This window comes from Haliotis rufescens, unplaced genomic scaffold (genome assembly GCF_023055435.1).
Source record: "Haliotis rufescens isolate VD_foot unplaced genomic scaffold, xgHalRufe1.0.p SCAF_11, whole genome shotgun sequence".
NCBI classification, from domain to species: domain Eukaryota; kingdom Metazoa; phylum Mollusca; class Gastropoda; order Lepetellida; family Haliotidae; genus Haliotis; species Haliotis rufescens.
The window spans coordinates 44,574,122-44,593,072 of NW_025963791.1; the positions used below are offsets into that span (position 1 = coordinate 44,574,122).

General features: G+C 46.3%; 1 protein-coding gene across 6 annotated transcripts in view; it reads right to left on the reverse strand.

Annotated features, from left to right (window-relative positions):
- Positions 1-18,951, reverse strand: part of LOC124122889 — an 85,241-nt gene that overhangs the window by 33,906 nt on the left and 32,384 nt on the right. For all 6 annotated transcript variants that reach the window (XM_048392822.1, XM_048392825.1, XM_048392824.1 and 3 more), the window contains 10 exons: positions 18,684-18,743; positions 16,596-16,713; positions 15,242-15,363; positions 14,108-14,293; positions 12,918-13,047; positions 12,167-12,249; positions 7,868-7,941; positions 6,474-6,525; positions 5,767-5,853; positions 5,109-5,200 (listed from right to left, as the gene is read on the reverse strand). In XM_048392822.1, the coding sequence (XP_048248779.1) occupies positions 5,109-5,200; positions 5,767-5,853; positions 6,474-6,525; positions 7,868-7,941; positions 12,167-12,249; positions 12,918-13,047; positions 14,108-14,293; positions 15,242-15,363; positions 16,596-16,713; positions 18,684-18,743 (1,004 nt within the window). The remainder of the gene's footprint in view (positions 1-5,108; positions 5,201-5,766; positions 5,854-6,473; positions 6,526-7,867; positions 7,942-12,166; positions 12,250-12,917; positions 13,048-14,107; positions 14,294-15,241; positions 15,364-16,595; positions 16,714-18,683; positions 18,744-18,951) is intronic.

Sequence of the window (18,951 nt, forward strand, 5' to 3'; positions counted from 1 at the left end):
TGTTCTATACTTTCTTCAGTTATACACTTCCATCAGTCTTACACCTCCTTCAGTTATACACTTCCATCAGTTCTATACTTCCTTCAGTTATACACTTCCTTCAGTTATACACCTCCTTAAGTAATACACCTCCTTAAGTAATACACCTCCTTAAGTAATACACGACCTTCAGTCATAAACCTCATTCAGTCTTATACCTCCTTCAGTTATACACTTCCTTCAGGTATACACCTCCTTAAGTAATACAGCTCCTTAAGTAATACACGACCTTCAGTCATAGACCTCATTCAGTCTTATACCTCCTTCAGTTATATACTTCCTTAAGTAATACACCTCCTTAAGTAATACACCTCCTTCAGCTCTACACTCCTTCAGTTATACACTTCCTTCAGTTATACACTTCCTTAAGTAATACACCTCCTTAAGTAATACACCTCCTTAAGTAATACACTACCTTCAGTTAAACAATTCCTTCAGTTATAAACCTCCTTTAGTTATACACTTCCTTCAGTTATACACTTCCTTCAGTTATACACCTCCTTAAGTAATACAGCTCCTTAAGTAATACACGACCTTCAGTCATAGACCTCATTCAGTCTTATACCTCCTTCAGTTATACACGACCTTCAGTTATAAACCTCCTACAGTTATACACTTCCATCAGTTCTATACTTCCTTAAGTAATACACCTCCTTCAGCTCTACACTCCTTCAGTTATACACTTCCTTCAGTTATACACTTCCTTAAGTAATACACCTCCTTAAGAAATACACCTCCTTAAGTAATACACCTCCTTAAGTAATACACTACCTTCAGTTAAACAATTCCTTCAGTTATAAACCTCCTTCAGTTATACACTTCCTTCAGTTATACACCTCCTTCAGCTCTACACTCCTTCAGCTCTACACTCCTTCAGTCATACACTTCAATTGATTCTATACTTCCTACAGTTATACACTTACTTTCGTTATACTCCTCCTTCAGTTATACACTTCAATCTGTTCTATACTTTCTTCAGTTATACACTTCCTTCAGTTATACAGCTCCTTCAGTTATACACTTCCATCAGTCTTACACCTCCTTCAGTTATACACTTCCATCAGTTCTATACTTCCTTCAGTTATACACTTCCATCAGTTATACACTTCCTTCAGTTATACAGCTCCTTCAGTTATTCACTTCCATCAGTCTTACACCTCCTTCAGTTATACACCACCTTCAGTTATACAACTCCTTCAGTTCTATACTTCCTTCAGTTATACACCTTCTTCAGTTATATACTTCCAACAGTTCTTTACTTCCTTCAGTCATACACCTCCTTCAGTCATACACTTCCATAAGTTCTATACTACCTTAAGTTGTACATTTCCTTCAGTTATACACCTCCTTCAGTTATACACCTCCTTAAGTAATACACCCCCTTAAGTAATACACGACCTTCAGTCATAAACCTCATTCAGTCTTATACCTCCTTCAGTTATACACTTCCTTCAGTTATACACTTCCTTCAGTTATAAACCTCCTTAAGTAATACAGCTCCTTAAGTAATACACGACCTTCAGTCATAGACCTCATTCAGTCTTACACCACCTTCAGTTATACGCTTCCTTCAGTTATAAACCTCCTTCAGTTATACACTTCCTTCAGTTATACACCTCCTTCAGCTCTACACTTCCATCAGTTCTATACTTCCTTCAGTTATACACTTCCATCAGTTATACACTTCCTTCAGTTATACAGCTCCTTCAGTAATTCACTTCCATCAGTCTTACACCTCCTTCAGTTATACACCACCTTCAGTTATACAGCTCCTTCAGTTCTATACTTTCTTCAGTTATACACCTTCTTCAGTTATATACTTCCTTCAGTCATACACTTCAGACAGTTCTTTACTTCCTTCAGTCATACACCTCCTTCAGTCATACACTTCCATCAGTTCTATACTACCTTAAGTTGTACATTTCCTTCAGTTATACAGCTCCTTCAGTTATACACTTCCATCAGTCTTATACCTCCTTCAGTTATACACTTCCATCAGTTCTATACTTCCTTCAGTTATACACTTCCTTCAGTTATACACTTCCTTCAGTTATACACTTCCTTCAGTTATACAGCTCCTTCAGTTATACACTTCCATCAGTCTTATACCTCCTTCAGTTATACACTTCCATCAGTTCTATACTTCCTTCAGTTATACACTTCCTTCAGTTATACACCTCCTTAAGTAATACACCTCCTTAAGTAATACACGACCTTCAGTCATAAACCTCATTCAGTCTTATACCTCCTTCAGTTATACACTTCCTTCAGTTATACACTTCCTTCAGTTATAAACCTCCTTAAGTAATACACCTCCTTAAGTAATACACCTCCTTAAGTAATACACGACCTTCAGTCATAAACCACATTCAGTCTTATACGTCCTTCAGTTATACACTTCCTTCAGTTATACACTTCCTTCAGTTATACACCTCCTTAAGTAATACAGCTCCTTAAGTAATACACGACCTTCAGTCATAGACCTCATTCAGTCTTATACCTCCTTCAGTTATACGCTTCCTTCAGTTATAAACCTCCTTCAGTTATACACTTCCATCAGTTCTATACTTCCTTCAGTTATACACTTCCTTCAGTTATACACCTCCTTCAGTTATACACCTCCTTAAGTAATACACCTCCTTCAGCTCTACACTCCTTCAGTTATACACTTCCTTCAGTTATACACTTCCTTAAGTAATACACCTCCTTAAGTAATACACCTCCTTAAGTAATACACTACTTTCAGTTAAACAATTCCTTCAGTTATAAACCTCCTTCAGTTATACACTTCCTTCAGTTATACACCTCCTTCAGCTCTACACTCCTTCAGCTCTACACTCCTTCAGTCATACACTTCAATCGATTCTATACTTCCTACAGTTATACACTTACTTTCGTTATACTCCTCCTTCAGTTATACACTTCAATCTGTTCTATACTTTCTTCAGTTATACACTTCCTTCAGTTATACAGCTCCTTCAGTTATACACTTCCATCAGTCTTACACCTCCTTCAGTTATACACTTCCATCAGTTCTATACTTCCTTCAGTTATACACTTCCATCAGTTATACACTTCCTTCAGTTATACAGCTCCTTCAGTTATTCACTTCCATCAGTCTTACACCTCCTTCAGTTATACACCACCTTCAGTTATACAGCTCCTTCAGTTCTATACTTCCTTCAGTTATACACCTTCTTCAGTTATATACTTCCTTCAGTCATACACTTCCAACAGTTCTTTAGTTCCTTCAGTCATACACCTCCTTCAGTCATACACTTCCATCAGTTCTATACTACCTTAAGTTGTACATTTCCTTCAGTTATACACCTCCTTCAGTTATACACCTCCTTAAGTAATACACCCCCTTAAGTAATACACGACCTTCAGTCATAAACCTCATTCAGTCTTATACCTCCTTCAGTTATACACTTCCTTCAGTTATACACTTCCTTCAGTTATAAACCTCCTTAAGTAATAGAGCTCCTTAAGTAATACACGACCTTCAGTCATAGACCTCATTCAGTCTTACACCACCTTCAGTTATACGCTTCCTTCAGTTATAAACCTCCTTCAGTTATACACTTCCTTCAGTTATACACCTCCTTCAGCTCTACACTCCTTCAGCTCTACACTCCTTCAGTCATACACTTCAATCGATTCTATACTTCCTACAGTTATACACTTACTTTCGTTATACTCCTCCTTCAGTTATACACTTCAATCTGTTCTATACTTTCTTCAGTTATACACCACCTTCAGTTATACACTTCCATCAGTTATACACTTCCTTCAGTTATACACCTCCTTCAGTTATACACTTCCATCAGTTCTATACTTCCTTCAGTTATACACTTCCTTCAGTCATACACTTCCTTCCGTTATACACCACCTTCAGTTATACACTTCCATCAGTTATACACTTCCTTCAGTTATAAACCTCCTTCAGTTATACACTTCAATCAGTTCTACTCTTCCTTCAGTTATACACCACCTTCAGTTATACACTTTCTTCAGTTATACACCTCCTTCAGTTATACATTTCCATCAGTTCTAAACTTCCTTCAGTTATACACTTCCTTCAGTTATACACTTCCTTCCTTTATAGACCTCCTTCAGTTATACACTTCCATCAGTTATACACTTCCTTCAGTTATACACTTCCTTCAGTTATACATTTCCATCAGTTCTATACTTCCATCAGTTCTTTACTTCCTTCAGTTCTATACTTCCTTCAGTTATACACTTCCTTCAGTTATACACTTCCTTCAGTTATACACTACCTTCAGTTATACACTTCCTTCAGTTATACACTTCCTTCAGTAATACACTTCCTTCAGTTATACACTTCCTTCAGTTATACACTTCCATCAGTTCTATACTTCCTTCAGTTATACACTTGCTTAAGTTATACACTTCCTTCAGTTATACACTTCCATCAGTTCTATACTTCCTTCACTTATACACTTCCTTCAGTTATACCCTTCCTCCCTTTATACACCACCTTCAATTATACACTTCCATCAGTTCTATACTTCCTTCAGTTATACACCTCCTACAGGTATACACTTCCTTCAGGTATACACCTCTTTCAGTTATACACCTCCTACAGTTATACACTTCCTACAGTTATACACCTCCTTCAGTTATACACTTCATACAGTGGTACACTTCCAACAGTTAAACTAGTCACAATATGGCTGAGATATTGCTGATGTGAAGTTAAATTTTACTCACTCACTCCTTCAGTTACATACTTTCAAGTGTTTTTGCCAATGTGGTCAGTCAGAAGACACATTACACAAAGATCACTTCATACGTTAGGCTTCTTTGACAAAGACAAAACACAGTCGTACTACAAAATCCAGTTTCCCCTGACAAAGGTCTGACATTTTTCTGAATATCAAATTTGAAAAAATATTTTTTTCCCTCACCCGTGGCTACCATGATGATTAGTGTGTTAAACAAATTAGAGAAAACATGTTGAGGCATTAAATGTCAGTTCAAGCATGTTAGAGATTAGATTATTTCAACATGTGTTGCAAGTGCGACAGCAGCGACCACTGTACCTGGCAAGAGGTCCCTCCTGCTTCTCCCGCTCTCGCAGTGTCCGTAACACTCGCCGGTCAATCAGTCGCAGAGCAGCAAATGACCTCACAATCTGAAACACAGCGAAAAATCGTAAATCTCAAACACAAGGGGGTCATACTCAGATAGAGGAAGTATAACTCACCATGAGGCGGACGTAGGGACGTGTACTCACCATGAGGCGGACATGTACTCACCATGAGGCGGACGTAGGGACGTGTACTCACCATGAGGCGGACGTAGGGACGTGTACTCACCATGAGGCGGACGTGTACTCACCATGAGGCGGACGTAGGGATGTGTACTCACCATGAGGCGGATGTAGGGACGTGTACTTACCATGAGGCGGACGTAGGGACGTGTACTTACCATGAGGCGGACGTAGGGATGTGTACTCACCATGAGGCGGACGTAGGGATGTGTACTCACCATGAGGCGGACGTAGGGACGTGTACTCACCATGAGGCGGACGTAGGGACGTGTACTTACCATGAGGCGGACGTAGGGACGTGTACTTACCATGAGGCGGACGTAGGGACGTGTACTCACCATGAGGCGGACGTAGGGATGTGTACTCACCATGAGGCGGACGTAGGGACGTGTACTCACCATGAGGCGGATGTAGGGATGTGTACTCACCATGAGGCGGACATAATCGCTTGAGTCCAGCTCCAGCATCTCCAGCATGAGTCGGGTCAACTTTTCGCTCTTCATACCCAGAGTACCCTGCAAACATACACCTCCTTCAATCATACACTACCATCAGTTTACACTGACAACAATTATATGCTTCCAACAACTGCACATCTCCTACAGTTCATGAGGGAGTCAGCCTAAGGCCCATTCAAGATTACTTCCATGGCAGGGAACACCGAAGACTTGGCTCTGCATGTTACAGTGGGTGTGGACTTCAACTAGGCTACCCAACTTATCCTGCCAATACATGCGGAACATAGTAGGTTCCTGTCAGTGTGTCGCAAAATACTTCTGACTTGTGTGCCAACCACAGCAATGGCTGCCTTTGCCCTTGTACCTACCACAGCAATGGCTGACCTTGTACCTACGACAGCAATGGCTGACCTTGTACATACCACAGCAATGGCTGACCTTGTACCTACCACAGCAATGGCTGCCTTTGTCCTTGTACCCATCACAGCAATGGCTGACCTTGTACCTACCACAGCAATGGCTGACCTTGTACCTACCACAGCAATGGCTGACCTTGTACCTAACACAGAAATGGCTGCCTTTGTCCTTGTACCCATCACAGCAATGGCTGACCTTGTACCTACGACAGCAATGGCTGACCTTGTACCTACCACAGGAATGGCTGACCTTGTACCTACCACAGCAATGGCTGCCTCTGCCCTTGCCTCCTCTTCAGGGTCCTCCAGACGTCTGCAGCAAAAACATGACACGACTCATACCAAGTGAACAAACACAGACCCAGTGAACAAACACACAGACCCAGTGAACAAACACACAGACCCAGTGAACAAACACACAGACCCAGTGAACAAACACACAGACCCAGTGAACAAACACACAGACCCAGTGAACAAACACAGACCCAGTGAACAAACACACAGACCCAGTGAACAAACACACAGACCAAGTGAACAAACACACAGACCCAGTGAACAAACACACAGACCCTGTGAACAAACACACAGACCCAGTGAACAAACACACAGACCCAGTGAACAAACACACAGACCCAGTGAACAAACACAGACCCAGTGAAAAAACACACAACCCCGTGAACAAACACACAGACCCAGTGAACAAACACACAGACTCAGTGAACAAACACACAGACCCCGTGAACAAACACACAGATCCTGTGAACAAACACAGACCCAGTGAACAAACACACAGACCCCGTGAACAAACACACAGACCCATTGAACAAACACAGACCCAGTGAACAAACACACAGACCCAGTGAACAAACACACAGGCTCAGTGAACAAACACACAGGCTCAGTGAACAAACACACAGACCAGTGAACAAACACACAGACCCAGTGAACAAACACAGACCCAGTGAAAAAACACACAACCCCGTGAACAAACACACAGACCAAGTGAACAAACACACAGACTCAGTGAACAAACACACAGACCCCGTGAACAAACACACAGATCCTGTGAACAAACACAGACCCAGTGAACAAACACACAGACCCCGTGAACAAACACACAGACCCATTGAACAAACACAGACCCAGTGAACAAACACACAGACCCAGTGAACAAACACACAGGCTCAGTGAACAAACACACAGGCTCAGTGAACAAACACACAGACCCAGTGAACAAGCACGCAGACCTAGTGAACAAACTCACAGACCCAGTGAACAAACACAGACCTAGTGAACAAACACACAGACCCAGTGAACAAACACACAGACCCAGTGAACAAACACAGACCCAGTGAACAAACACACAGACCAAGTGAACAAACACACAGACCCAGTGAACAAACACACAGACCCAGTGAACAAACACACAGACCAAGTGAACAAACCCACAGACCTAGGGAACAAACACACAGACCCAGTGAACAAACACAGACTCAGTGAACAAACACAGATCCCGTGAAAAACACACACATCAAATAAAGAAATACATCCCAGTAACAAACGGTTGCACCTGGGAAATATCTGCTTGAAACAGCAACTACAACCATTCTTCAGTTCACTGACTGTCAGCAATGCTGATGTGTTTCCGCACTTACTTCTCGATGGTCTCACAGGCCCGGGCAAACATCCGTAGAGCAGTCAACGCCTTGGCCGCCGCTGTCCGCACCTCCTACAACACAACACAGACATAAAGCCTCTTGACAGATCTCCTACAACACATCACAGACATAAGGCCTCTTGACAGATCTCCTACAACACATCACAGACATAAGGCCTGTAGACACCTCTCCTACATACACATCACAGACATAAGGCCTCTTGACAGATCTCCTACAACACATCACAGACATAAGGCCTCTTGACAGATCTCCTACAACACATCACAGACATAAAGCCTCAAGACAGATCTCCTACAACACAACACAGGCATAAGGCCTCTTGACAGATCTCCTACAACACATCACAGACATAAGGCCTGTAGACAGATCTCCTACAACACATCACAGACATAAGGCCTGTAGACAGATCTCCTACAACACATCACAGACATAAGGCCTGTAGACAGATCTCCTACAACAAAACACAGACATAAGGCCTCAAGACAGATCGCCTACAACACAACACAGACATAAGGCCTGTAGACAGATCTTCTACAACACAACACAGACATAAGGCCTCAAGACAGATCTCCTACAACACAACATAGACATAAGGCCTCAAGACAGATCTCCTACAACACAACATAGACATAAGGCCTCAAGACAGATCGCCTACAACACAACACAGACATAAGGCCTCTTGACAGATCTCCTACAACACATCACAGACATAAGGCCTGTAGACAGATCTCCTACAACACATCACAGACATGAGGCCTCAAGACAGATCGCCTACAACACAACACAGACATAAGGCCTGTAGACAGATCTCCTACAACACAACATAGACATAAGGCCTCAAGACAGATCGCCTACAACACAACACAGACATAAGGCCTCTAGACAGATCTCCTACAACACACACAGACACAAGGCCTCAAGACAGATATCCTACAACACATCACAGACATAAGGCCTCAAGACAGATATCCTACAACACACACAGACATAAGGCCTGTAGACACCTCTCCTACAACACACCACAGACATAAGGCCTGTAGACTCCTCTCCTACAACACACCACAGACATGAGGCCTGTAGACACCTCTCCTACAACACACCACAGACATAAGACCTCTAGACACCTCTCCTACATACACACCACAGACTAGGCCTGTAGCCACCTCTCCTACAACACAACACAGACATAAGGCCTGTAGACACCTCTCCTACATACACATCACAGACATAAGGCCTGTAGACACCTCTCCTACATACACAACACAGATGTAAGGCCTGTAGACACCTCTCCTACATACACACCACAGACTAGGCCTGTAGCCACCTCTCCTACATACACACCACAGACATAAGGCCTGTAGACACCTCTCCTACATACACATCACAGACATAAGGCCTGTAGACACCACTCCTACATACACACCACAGACTAGGCCTGTAGACACCTCTCCTACATACAACAGACATAAGGCCTGTAGACACCTCTCCTACATACACACAACAGACATAAGGCCTGTAGACACCTCTCCTACATACACACAACAGACATAAGGCCTGTAGACACCTCTCCTACAACACATCACAGACATAAGGCCTGTAGACACCTCTCCTACAACACACCACAGACATAAGGCCTGTAGACACCTCTCCTACAACACATCACAGACATAAGGCCTGTAGACAGATCTCCTACAACACATTATAGACATAGGGCCTCAAGACAGATCTCCTACAACACACCACAGACATAAGGCCTGTAGACACCTCTCCTACATACACACCACATACATAAGGCCTGTAGACACCTCTCCTACAACACACCACAGACATAAGGCCTGTAGACACCTCTCCTACAACACACCACAGACATAAGGCCTGTAGACACCTCTCCTACAACACAACACAGACGTTAGGCCTGTAGACACCTCTCCTACATGCACACCACAGACATAAGGCCTGTAGACACCTCTCCTACAACACACCACAGACATAAGGCCTGTAGACACCTCTCCTACAACACAACACAGACGTTAGGCCTGTAGACACCTCTCCTACATGCACACCACAGACATAAGGCCTGTAGACACCTCTCCTACAACACACCACAGACATAAGGCCTGTAGACACCTCTCCTACAACACACCACAGACATAAGGCCTGTAGACTCCTCTCCTACAACACAACACAGACATAAGGCCTCTAGACACCTCTCCGACAACACACCACAGACTAGGCCTGTAGACACCTCTCCTACATACACACCACAGAAATAAGGCCTGTAGGCACCTCTCCTACATACACAGACATAAGGCCTGTAGACACCTCTCCTACAACACACCACTGACATAAGGCCTCTTGACACCTCTCCTACAACACACCACAGACATAAGGCCTGTAGACTCCTCTCCTACAACACAACACAGACATAAGGCCTGTAGACACCTCTCCTACAACACACCACAGACTAGGCCTGTAGACACCTCTCCTACATACACAGACATAAGGCCTGTAGACACCTCTCCTACAACACACCACAGACATAAGGCCTGTAGACACCTCTCCTACATACACACCACAGACTAGGCCTGTAGACACCTCTCCTACAACACACCACAGACATAAGGCCTGTAGACACCTCTCCTACAACACACCACTGACATAAGGCCTGTAGACACCTCTCCTACAACACACCACTGACATAAGGCCTGTAGACACCTCTCCTACAACACACCACAGACTAGGCCTGTAGACACCTCTCCTACATACACACCACATACATAAGGCCTGTAGACTCCTCTCCTACAACACAACACAGACATAAGGCCTGTAGACACCTCTCCCACAACCCAACACAGACGTAAGGCCTGTAGACACCTCTCCTACAACACACCACTGACATAAGGCCTGTAGGCACCTCTCCTACATACACAGACATAAGGCCTGTAGACACCTCTCCTACACACACACCACAGACATAAGGCCTGTAGACACCTCTCCTACATACACACCACAGACATAAGGCCTGTAGCCACCTCTCCTACATACACACAACAGACATAAGGCCTGTAGCCACCTCTCCTACATACACACAACAGACATAAGGCCTGTAGACACCTCTCCTACAACACAACACAGACATAAGGCCTGTAGACACCTCTCCTACATACACACCACAGACATAAGGCCTGTAGCCACCTCTCCTACATACACACCACAGACATAAGGCCTGTAGACACCTCTCCTACAACACACCACAGATGTAAGGCCTGTAGATACCTCTCCTACATACACAACACAGACATAAGGCCTGTAGGCACCTCTCCTACATACACAGACATAAGGCCTGTAGACACCTTTCCTACAACACACCACAGACATAAGGCCTGTAGACACCTCTCCTACAACACAACACAGACATAAGGCCTGTAGACACCTCTCCTACAACACACCACAGACATAAGGCCTGTAGACACCTCTCCTACAACACAACACAGACATAAGGCCTGTAGACACCTCTCCTACAACACAACACAGACATAAGGCCTGTAGACACCTCTCCTACAACACACCACAGACGTAAGGCCTGTAGACACCTCTCCTACAACACAACACAGACGTTAGGCCTGTAGACACCTCTCCTACATACACAACACAGATATAAGGCCTGTAGACACCTCTCCTACATACACAGACATAAGGCCTGTAGCCACCTCTCCTACATACACACCACAGACGTAAGGCCTGTAGACACCTCTCCTACATACACACAACAGACGTAAGGCCTGTAGCCACCTCTCCTACAACACAACACAGACGTAAGGCCTGTAGACACCTCTCCTACAACACACCACAGACATAAGGCCTGTAGACACCTCTCCTACAACACAACACAGACATAAGGCCTGTAGACACCTCTCCTACAACACACCACAGACGTAAGGCCTGTAGACACCTCTCCTACAACACAACACAGACGTTAGGCCTGTAGACACCTCTCCTACATACACAACACAGATATAAGGCCTGTAGACACCTCTCCTACATACACAGACATAAGGCCTGTAGCCACCTCTCCTACATACACACCACAGACGTAAGGCCTGTAGACACCTCTCCTACATACACACAACAGACGTAAGGCCTGTAGCCACCTCTCCTACAACACAACACAGACGTAAGGCCTGTAGACACCTCTCCTACATACACAGTGTTGTGTGTTGGTGCTATGTGAAGTAAACAGTCTGTGATTGTGAGATGTCTTTTGTTGTGTTATACCTTGCTCGGGTCGTCCCACAGACGTCGCTCCAGCAACAGATAAATCTTCTCATAGTCGTCCCTCACACACGGGTGCCCAGGGCCTGCAACACAAGCTAGTTAATATCTCCACATTAACCACATGGACCGATTACAAAGTGAAAACCACCTGAGGTGAGGTGAGGTGAAATTGGGTTTAACGTTGCGTCCAAGATTATTGCACTTATATAGTGAAGTGCATGCACGTGGGAGTGTGGCTGCTTGTACTAGACTGGACTGATGCCGATTTATAGTGCTAGCTCACTGAGATACCATGCCGCAGTTTAACATGAATACTCCACTGAGACACAGTATACTGACTCCGAGCCGACCAGTCCTTGTTTTAGCCCCTCAATGCCGAGCGCCAGACAGGGTAACAACAAGTACCATCTTTTAACGTCTTTTGGTATGACATGGCTGGGGGTTGAACCCTGGACCTTCTGCTCTCCAGGCGGACGCTCTACCACCAGACCACGGAGGCGGTCTAAAAAACACCTGAAAACATATCTTTCAAGAAACTGTGAGACAACAGATTGTAATTAATTTTTGATGTTTTCATTAAGTTGTGCAGAAACAAAACAGTAAAAAGTTTGGAGGTGCACGATCTCCCCTTGTGCCATTCCCTCTACCTCCCTCTAATGTGCTAATTGTGCCATTCCCTCTACCTCCCTCTAATGCACAAATTGTGGCATTCCCTCTTAGATGCACCCTGTGCCCTGCGCCCTGCACCCACCAAGGGAGATAAGGAGCTTGGCTGCCAGTTCCCGGTGCTTCCAGACGATGGATGTTGCGAGGATGTCCTGTACGCTGGTGATGACGCTGCTGTCGGTGCAGTTCAGTTGCTTCACCAGGATCTCCACTGCCTGCAGAAAGAAAGGACATATATGAAGACATTGAAGACACTCATCTCCACTGTCTGCAGAATATGAGGACATGTGACACTGATCTCTACTATCTGCAGAATAGGAGGACATGGGACACTGATCTCTACTGTCTGCAGAATATGAGGACATGGGACACTGATCTCTACTATCTGCAGAATAGGAGGACATGGGACACTGATCTCCACTGTCTGCAGAATATGAGGACATGGGACACTGATCTCTACTATCTGCAGAATAGGAGGACATGGGACACTGATCTCCACTGTCTGCAGAACAGGAGGACATGGGACACTGATCTCTACTATCTGCAGAACAGGAGGACATGGGACACTGATCTCTACTGTCTGCAGAATAGGAGGACATGGGACACTGATCTCTACTGTCTGCAGAATAGGAGGACATGGGACGCTGATCTCTACTATCTGCAGAACAGGAGGACATGGGACACTGATCTCTACTGTCTGCAGAACAGGAGGACATGGGACACTGATCTCTACTATCTGCAGAACAGGAGGACATGGGACGCTGATCTCTACTATCTGCAGAACAGGAGGACATGGGACGCTGATCTCTACTGTCTGCAGAACAGGAGGACATGGGACACTGACTTCCAGTTTCTGCAGGATGAGGGGACATTGGGACACTGATCTGCAGGACAAAGGGACATTGAGGACACTGATCTCCACTTTCTGCAAGACAGGGGACATATATGAGTACACTCCTCCACTGTCTGCAGGACAAAGGGACAGGAGGACACTGATCTCCACTGTCTGCAGGGCAGGAGGACACAGAGGACACTGACTTCCAGTGTCTGCAGGATGAGAGGACATTGAGGACACTGATCTGCAGGACAAAGGGACAGGAGGACACTGATCTCCACTGTCTGCAGGGCAGTAAGACAGGGGGCCACTGATCACATGTACTTCAATTGTTTGATAGGCATTACTTAGAAGTTGACAGATGACAAAGTGGACACAAATTATGGATAACAACTTCTTTAATACTGTAAAGGCTCTATCTACCAGGACCGCAGACAGACCTTGGACTTGATGTGGGAATCGGTGGACTCGGTCAGCGCCTTCTTCAACTTCTCCTTGCCGTTGGCATCAGCCACACACAACCGCCCCAGCAGCACCGCCGCCTCAAATGATATCGGATCCTCGGGGTCAGGGTTCCGACAGAAGTGGCTCAAGATCTTCACCAGCTCAGGAAAGGTTGGCATGTTCTGGAAGAGATGAACATCGTTATCGTCCTCCATCACTGGACTCAGCTAGAGGTTAGTGCTGTCATAGTCCTACGTACACTGAATCACTGGGGAAAGGAAATGCCAATTACAACGCTTAATAGAAATATTCCTTGTTGTCTTCTTTGGATGGCACACTGTTCATGATTTGACTGACTGGTTGTTATTGGTCATGTGACACATTGGTTCCCAAGGTTACAACAGATACAAGGAATAAAATGTCTCCAAGTGATTACTTCAATTGTCGATTAAAATCTAAAACATGACTTTGAATACCCGCCAGGTTGATGACATGGCATTACGCAATAGTCACTCACTCACTCTGAAATCCTCCACAACTGACAATGCTTTCTGTGTGGACGCAACAACTGCTCACTGAAAAGGGGAGTGAGTGAGTGTTGTTTTATGCCGCTTTTAGCAATATTCCAGCTATATCACAGCGGGGGACACCAGAAATGGGCTTCTTACATTGTACCCATAACTGGAATCGAACCCGGGTCTTCGACATGACGAGCGAACACTTTATCCACTAGGCTAGCACACCGCCCCTCTCACTGATACAGAACTTCACAACCCAGCAGACATGTTTGTGCTGTAGCCAGTGAATAGTTGAGGTGAGACAATACATCGGTGATACAATGCATGATACATGTTTGACTGTATCAATACAAGAAAATGCACTTGCTAATAGACATTCCTTTTTACTCATTTAATGACCTTCCCCACATTTTAATTAGGGTTTTAAGTTCAATACTAAAAATAGCTGCCACAGCCAGCTTTTCCTTCGAACCTGCCCTGAAATGTTTATAGTCAAGAAGTTTCTTCACAAATTGATGTTAATATGGGTATGTTGACACCTATCGTATCGTGATCTATGTATTGTGATACATATCGTATCGTGACCTTCCTTCACCCCAGGGAACAGCTCACCTTGTCTACATACTGCACGTTTTTCCCGTTGATCATGGTCTTGATGAGGTCCTGTCGGATCTCGGTGTTGCCGATAGCCAGGTACTTGAGCAGCACCTGCAGGATCTCATCCTCCCAGCAGCCTGTCCACATACAACTGCAGAGTCAGGGGGTGGGGAGTCAGGGGGTGGGGAGACAGGGGGTGGGGAGTCAGGGGGTGGGGAGACAGGGGGTGGGGAGTCAGGGGGTGGGGAGACAGGGGGTGGGGAGACAGGGGGTGGGGAGACAGGGGGTGGGGAGACAGGGGGTGGGGAGTCAGGGGGTGGGGAGTCAGGGGGTGGGGAGACAGGGGGTGGGGAGACAGGGGGTGGGGAGACAGGGGGTGGGGAGACAGGGGGTGGGGAGACAGGGGGTGGGGAGACAGGGGGTGGGGAGACAGGGGGTGGGGAGACAGGGGGGTGGGGAGACAGGGGGTGGGGAGACAGGGGGTGGGGAGACAGGGGGTGGGGAGACAGGGGGTGGGGAGACAGGGGGTGGGGAGACAGGGGGTGGGGAGACAGGGGGTGGGGAGACAGGGGGTGGGGAGACAGGGGGGTGGGGAGACAGGGGGTGGGGAGACAGGGGGTGGGGAGACAGGGGGTGGGGAGACAGGGGGGTGGGGAGACAGGGGGTGGGGAGACAGGGGGTGGGGAGACAGGGGGTGGGGAGACAGGGGGTGGGGAGACAGGGGGTGGGGAGACAGGGGGTGGGGAGACAGGGGGTGGGGAGACAGGGGGTGGGGAGACAGGGGGTGGGGAGACAGGGGGGTGGGGAGACAGGGGGGTGGGGAGACAGGGGGTGGGGAGACAGGGGGTGGGGAGACAGGGGGTGGGGAGACAGGGGGTGGGGAGACAGGGGGTGGGGAGACAGGGGGTGGGGAGACAGGGGGTGGGGAGACAGGGGGTGGGGAGACAGGGGGTGGGGAGACAGGGGGGTGGGGAGACAGGGGGTGGGGAGACAGGGGGTGGGGAGACAGGGGGTGGGGAGACAGGGGGTGGGGAGACAGGGGGTGGGGAGACAGGGGGTGGGGAGTCAGGGGGTGGGGAGACAGGGGGTGGGGAGACAGGGGGTGGGGAGACAGGGGGTGGGGAGACAGGGGGTGGGGAGACAGGGGGTGGGGAGACAGGGGGTGGGGAGACAGGGGGTGGGGAGTCAGGGGGTGGGGAGACAGGGGGTGGGGAGACAGGGGGTGGGGAGACAGGGGGTGGGGAGACAGGGGGGTGGGTGGGTTGATAGATAGGTGGGTGGGTGGGTGGGTGGGTACACCATCACAGATATACACAATCATAGAGGACACAAAACCTTTGCTAGTCAATCTTTGCTTGTGTGTACCCACCAATGAGGATGAGAGACTTGGCACTCTCATATTGGACTCGCTGGTCCTCGTCCTTGTGGAGTCTCTCCTTCAGGGCATAGAAGACCATCGTGTCTCCACACCGCAGCATCCCCAGTTGCTGGAGCAGGACAAGACAGCATCAGGGATAGTTGTGTCGTGTGTTGTATGGAGGTAGTTGTGTGTTGTGTGGAGTTATTTCTGTGTCGTGTGTTGTGAGGAGATATTAAATTGTGTTGTGTTGAGAAATTGTGTCCTGTTGTGGTGCGTGGTCTAGTGATAGAGCATCCGCCCTGAGAGTGGAAGGCCCAGGGATCAATCCCTGGCCGCGACATACCAAAAGACATTCAAAGAAGGTATTTGTTGTTACCCTGCTCTGTGCTTGGCATTAAGGAGAAAAAACAAGGACAATGTACTGTGTCTGAGTGGGGTATTCATGTTAAAACTGCGACATGGTAGGCTCAGTAAGCTAGCAATATAAATCGGCATCAGTCTGGACAATTACAAGCAGCCACACACACGTGCATGCAATAATCTTGGACCTGAGGTAAACCCTATTTTTCACCTCACCTCACCTCATGTGTTGTGTAGAGACAGTTATGTCTTGTGGTGTTGTGTAGAGACAGTTGTGTCTTGTGGTGTTGTGTAGAGATAGTTGTGTCTTGTGGTGTTGTGTAGAGACAGTTGTGTCTTGTGGTGTTGTGTAGAGACAGTTGTGTCTTGTGGTGTTGTGTAGAGACAGTTGTGTCTTGTGGTGTTGTGTAGAGACAGTTGTGTCTTGTGGTGTTGTGTAGAGATAGTTGTGTCTTGTGGTGTTGTGTAGAGACAGTTGTGTCTTGTGGTGTTGTGTAGAGATAGTTGTGTCTTGTGGTGTTGTGTAGAGACAGGTGTGTCTTGTGGTGTTGTGTAGAGACAGTTGTGTCTTGTGGTGTTGTGTAGAGACAGTAGTGTCTTGTGGTGTTGTATAGAGACAGTTGTGTCTTGTGGTGTTGTGTAGAGACAGTTGTGTCTTGTGGTGTTGTGTAGAGACAGTTGTGTCTTGTGGTGTTGTATAGAGACAGTAGTGTCTTGTGGTGTTGTATAGAGACAGTAGTGTCTTGTGGTGTTGTGTAGAGACAGTAGTGTCTTGTGGTGTTGTGTAGAGACAGTTGTGTCTTGTGGTGTTGTGTAGAGACAGTTGTGTCTTGTGGTGTTGTGTAGAGACAGTTGTGTCTTGTGGTGTTGTGTAGAGACAGTAGTGTCTTGTGGTGTTGTGTAGAGACAGTAGTGTCTTGTGGTGTTGTGTAGAGACAGTTGTGTCTTGTGGTGTTGTATAGAGACAGTAGTGTCTTGTGGTGTTGTATAGAGACAGTTGTATCTTGTGGTGTTGTGTAGAGACAGTTGTGTCTTGTGGTGTTGTATAGAGACAGTAGTGTCTTGTGGTGTTGTATAGAGACAGTAGTGTCTTGTGGTGTTGTGTAGAGACAGTAGTGTCTTGTGGTGTTGTGTAGAGACAGTTGTGTCTTGTGGTGTTGTGTAGAGACAGTTGTGTCTTGTGGTGTTGTATAGAGACAGTTGTGTCTTGTGGTGTTGTGTAGAGACAGTAGTGTCTTGTGGTGTTGTGTAGAGACAATTGTGTCTTGTGGTGTTGTGTAGAGACAGTAGTGTCTTGTGGTGTTGTGTAGAGACAGTAGTGTCTTGTGGTGTTGTGTAGAGACAGTTGTGTCTTGTGGTGTTGTGTAGAGACAGTTGTGTCTTGTGGTGTTGTGTAGAGACAGTTGTGTCTTGTGGTGTTGTGTAGAGACAGTAGTGTCTTGTGGTGTTGTGTAGAGACAGTAGTGTCTTGTGGTGTTGTGTAGAGACAGTTGTGTCTTGTGGTGTTGTGTAGAGACAGTAGTGTCTTGTGGTGTTGTGTAGAGACAGTTGTGTCTTGTGCCGTTGTGTAGAGACAGTTGTGTCTTGTGGTGTTGTGTAGAGACAGTTGTGTCTTGTGGTGTTGTGTAGAGACAGTAGTGTCTTGTGGTGTTGTGTAGAGACAGTTGTGTCTTGTGGTGTTGTGTAGAGACAGTTATGTCCGGTTGTGTTGTGTCTTGCTCTGTATACTGAACAAACCTTGGCAGCATCCCTCCTCTCCTCGGCCCGGGGGGAGACCAGGTTGCTGTGGACGATTGTCTGAAATGTAAGACAACATTCCGTGAAATATACGACAAACATTGAGTGAAATATACGTCAGACATTGAGTGAAACACACATCAAACATTCCTTGAGATATACTTCAAACATTGAGCAAAACACACATCAAACATTCTTGAGATATACGTTAAACATTGAGTGAAATATACGCCACAAATTCCGTGAAATATACGCCACAAATTCCGTG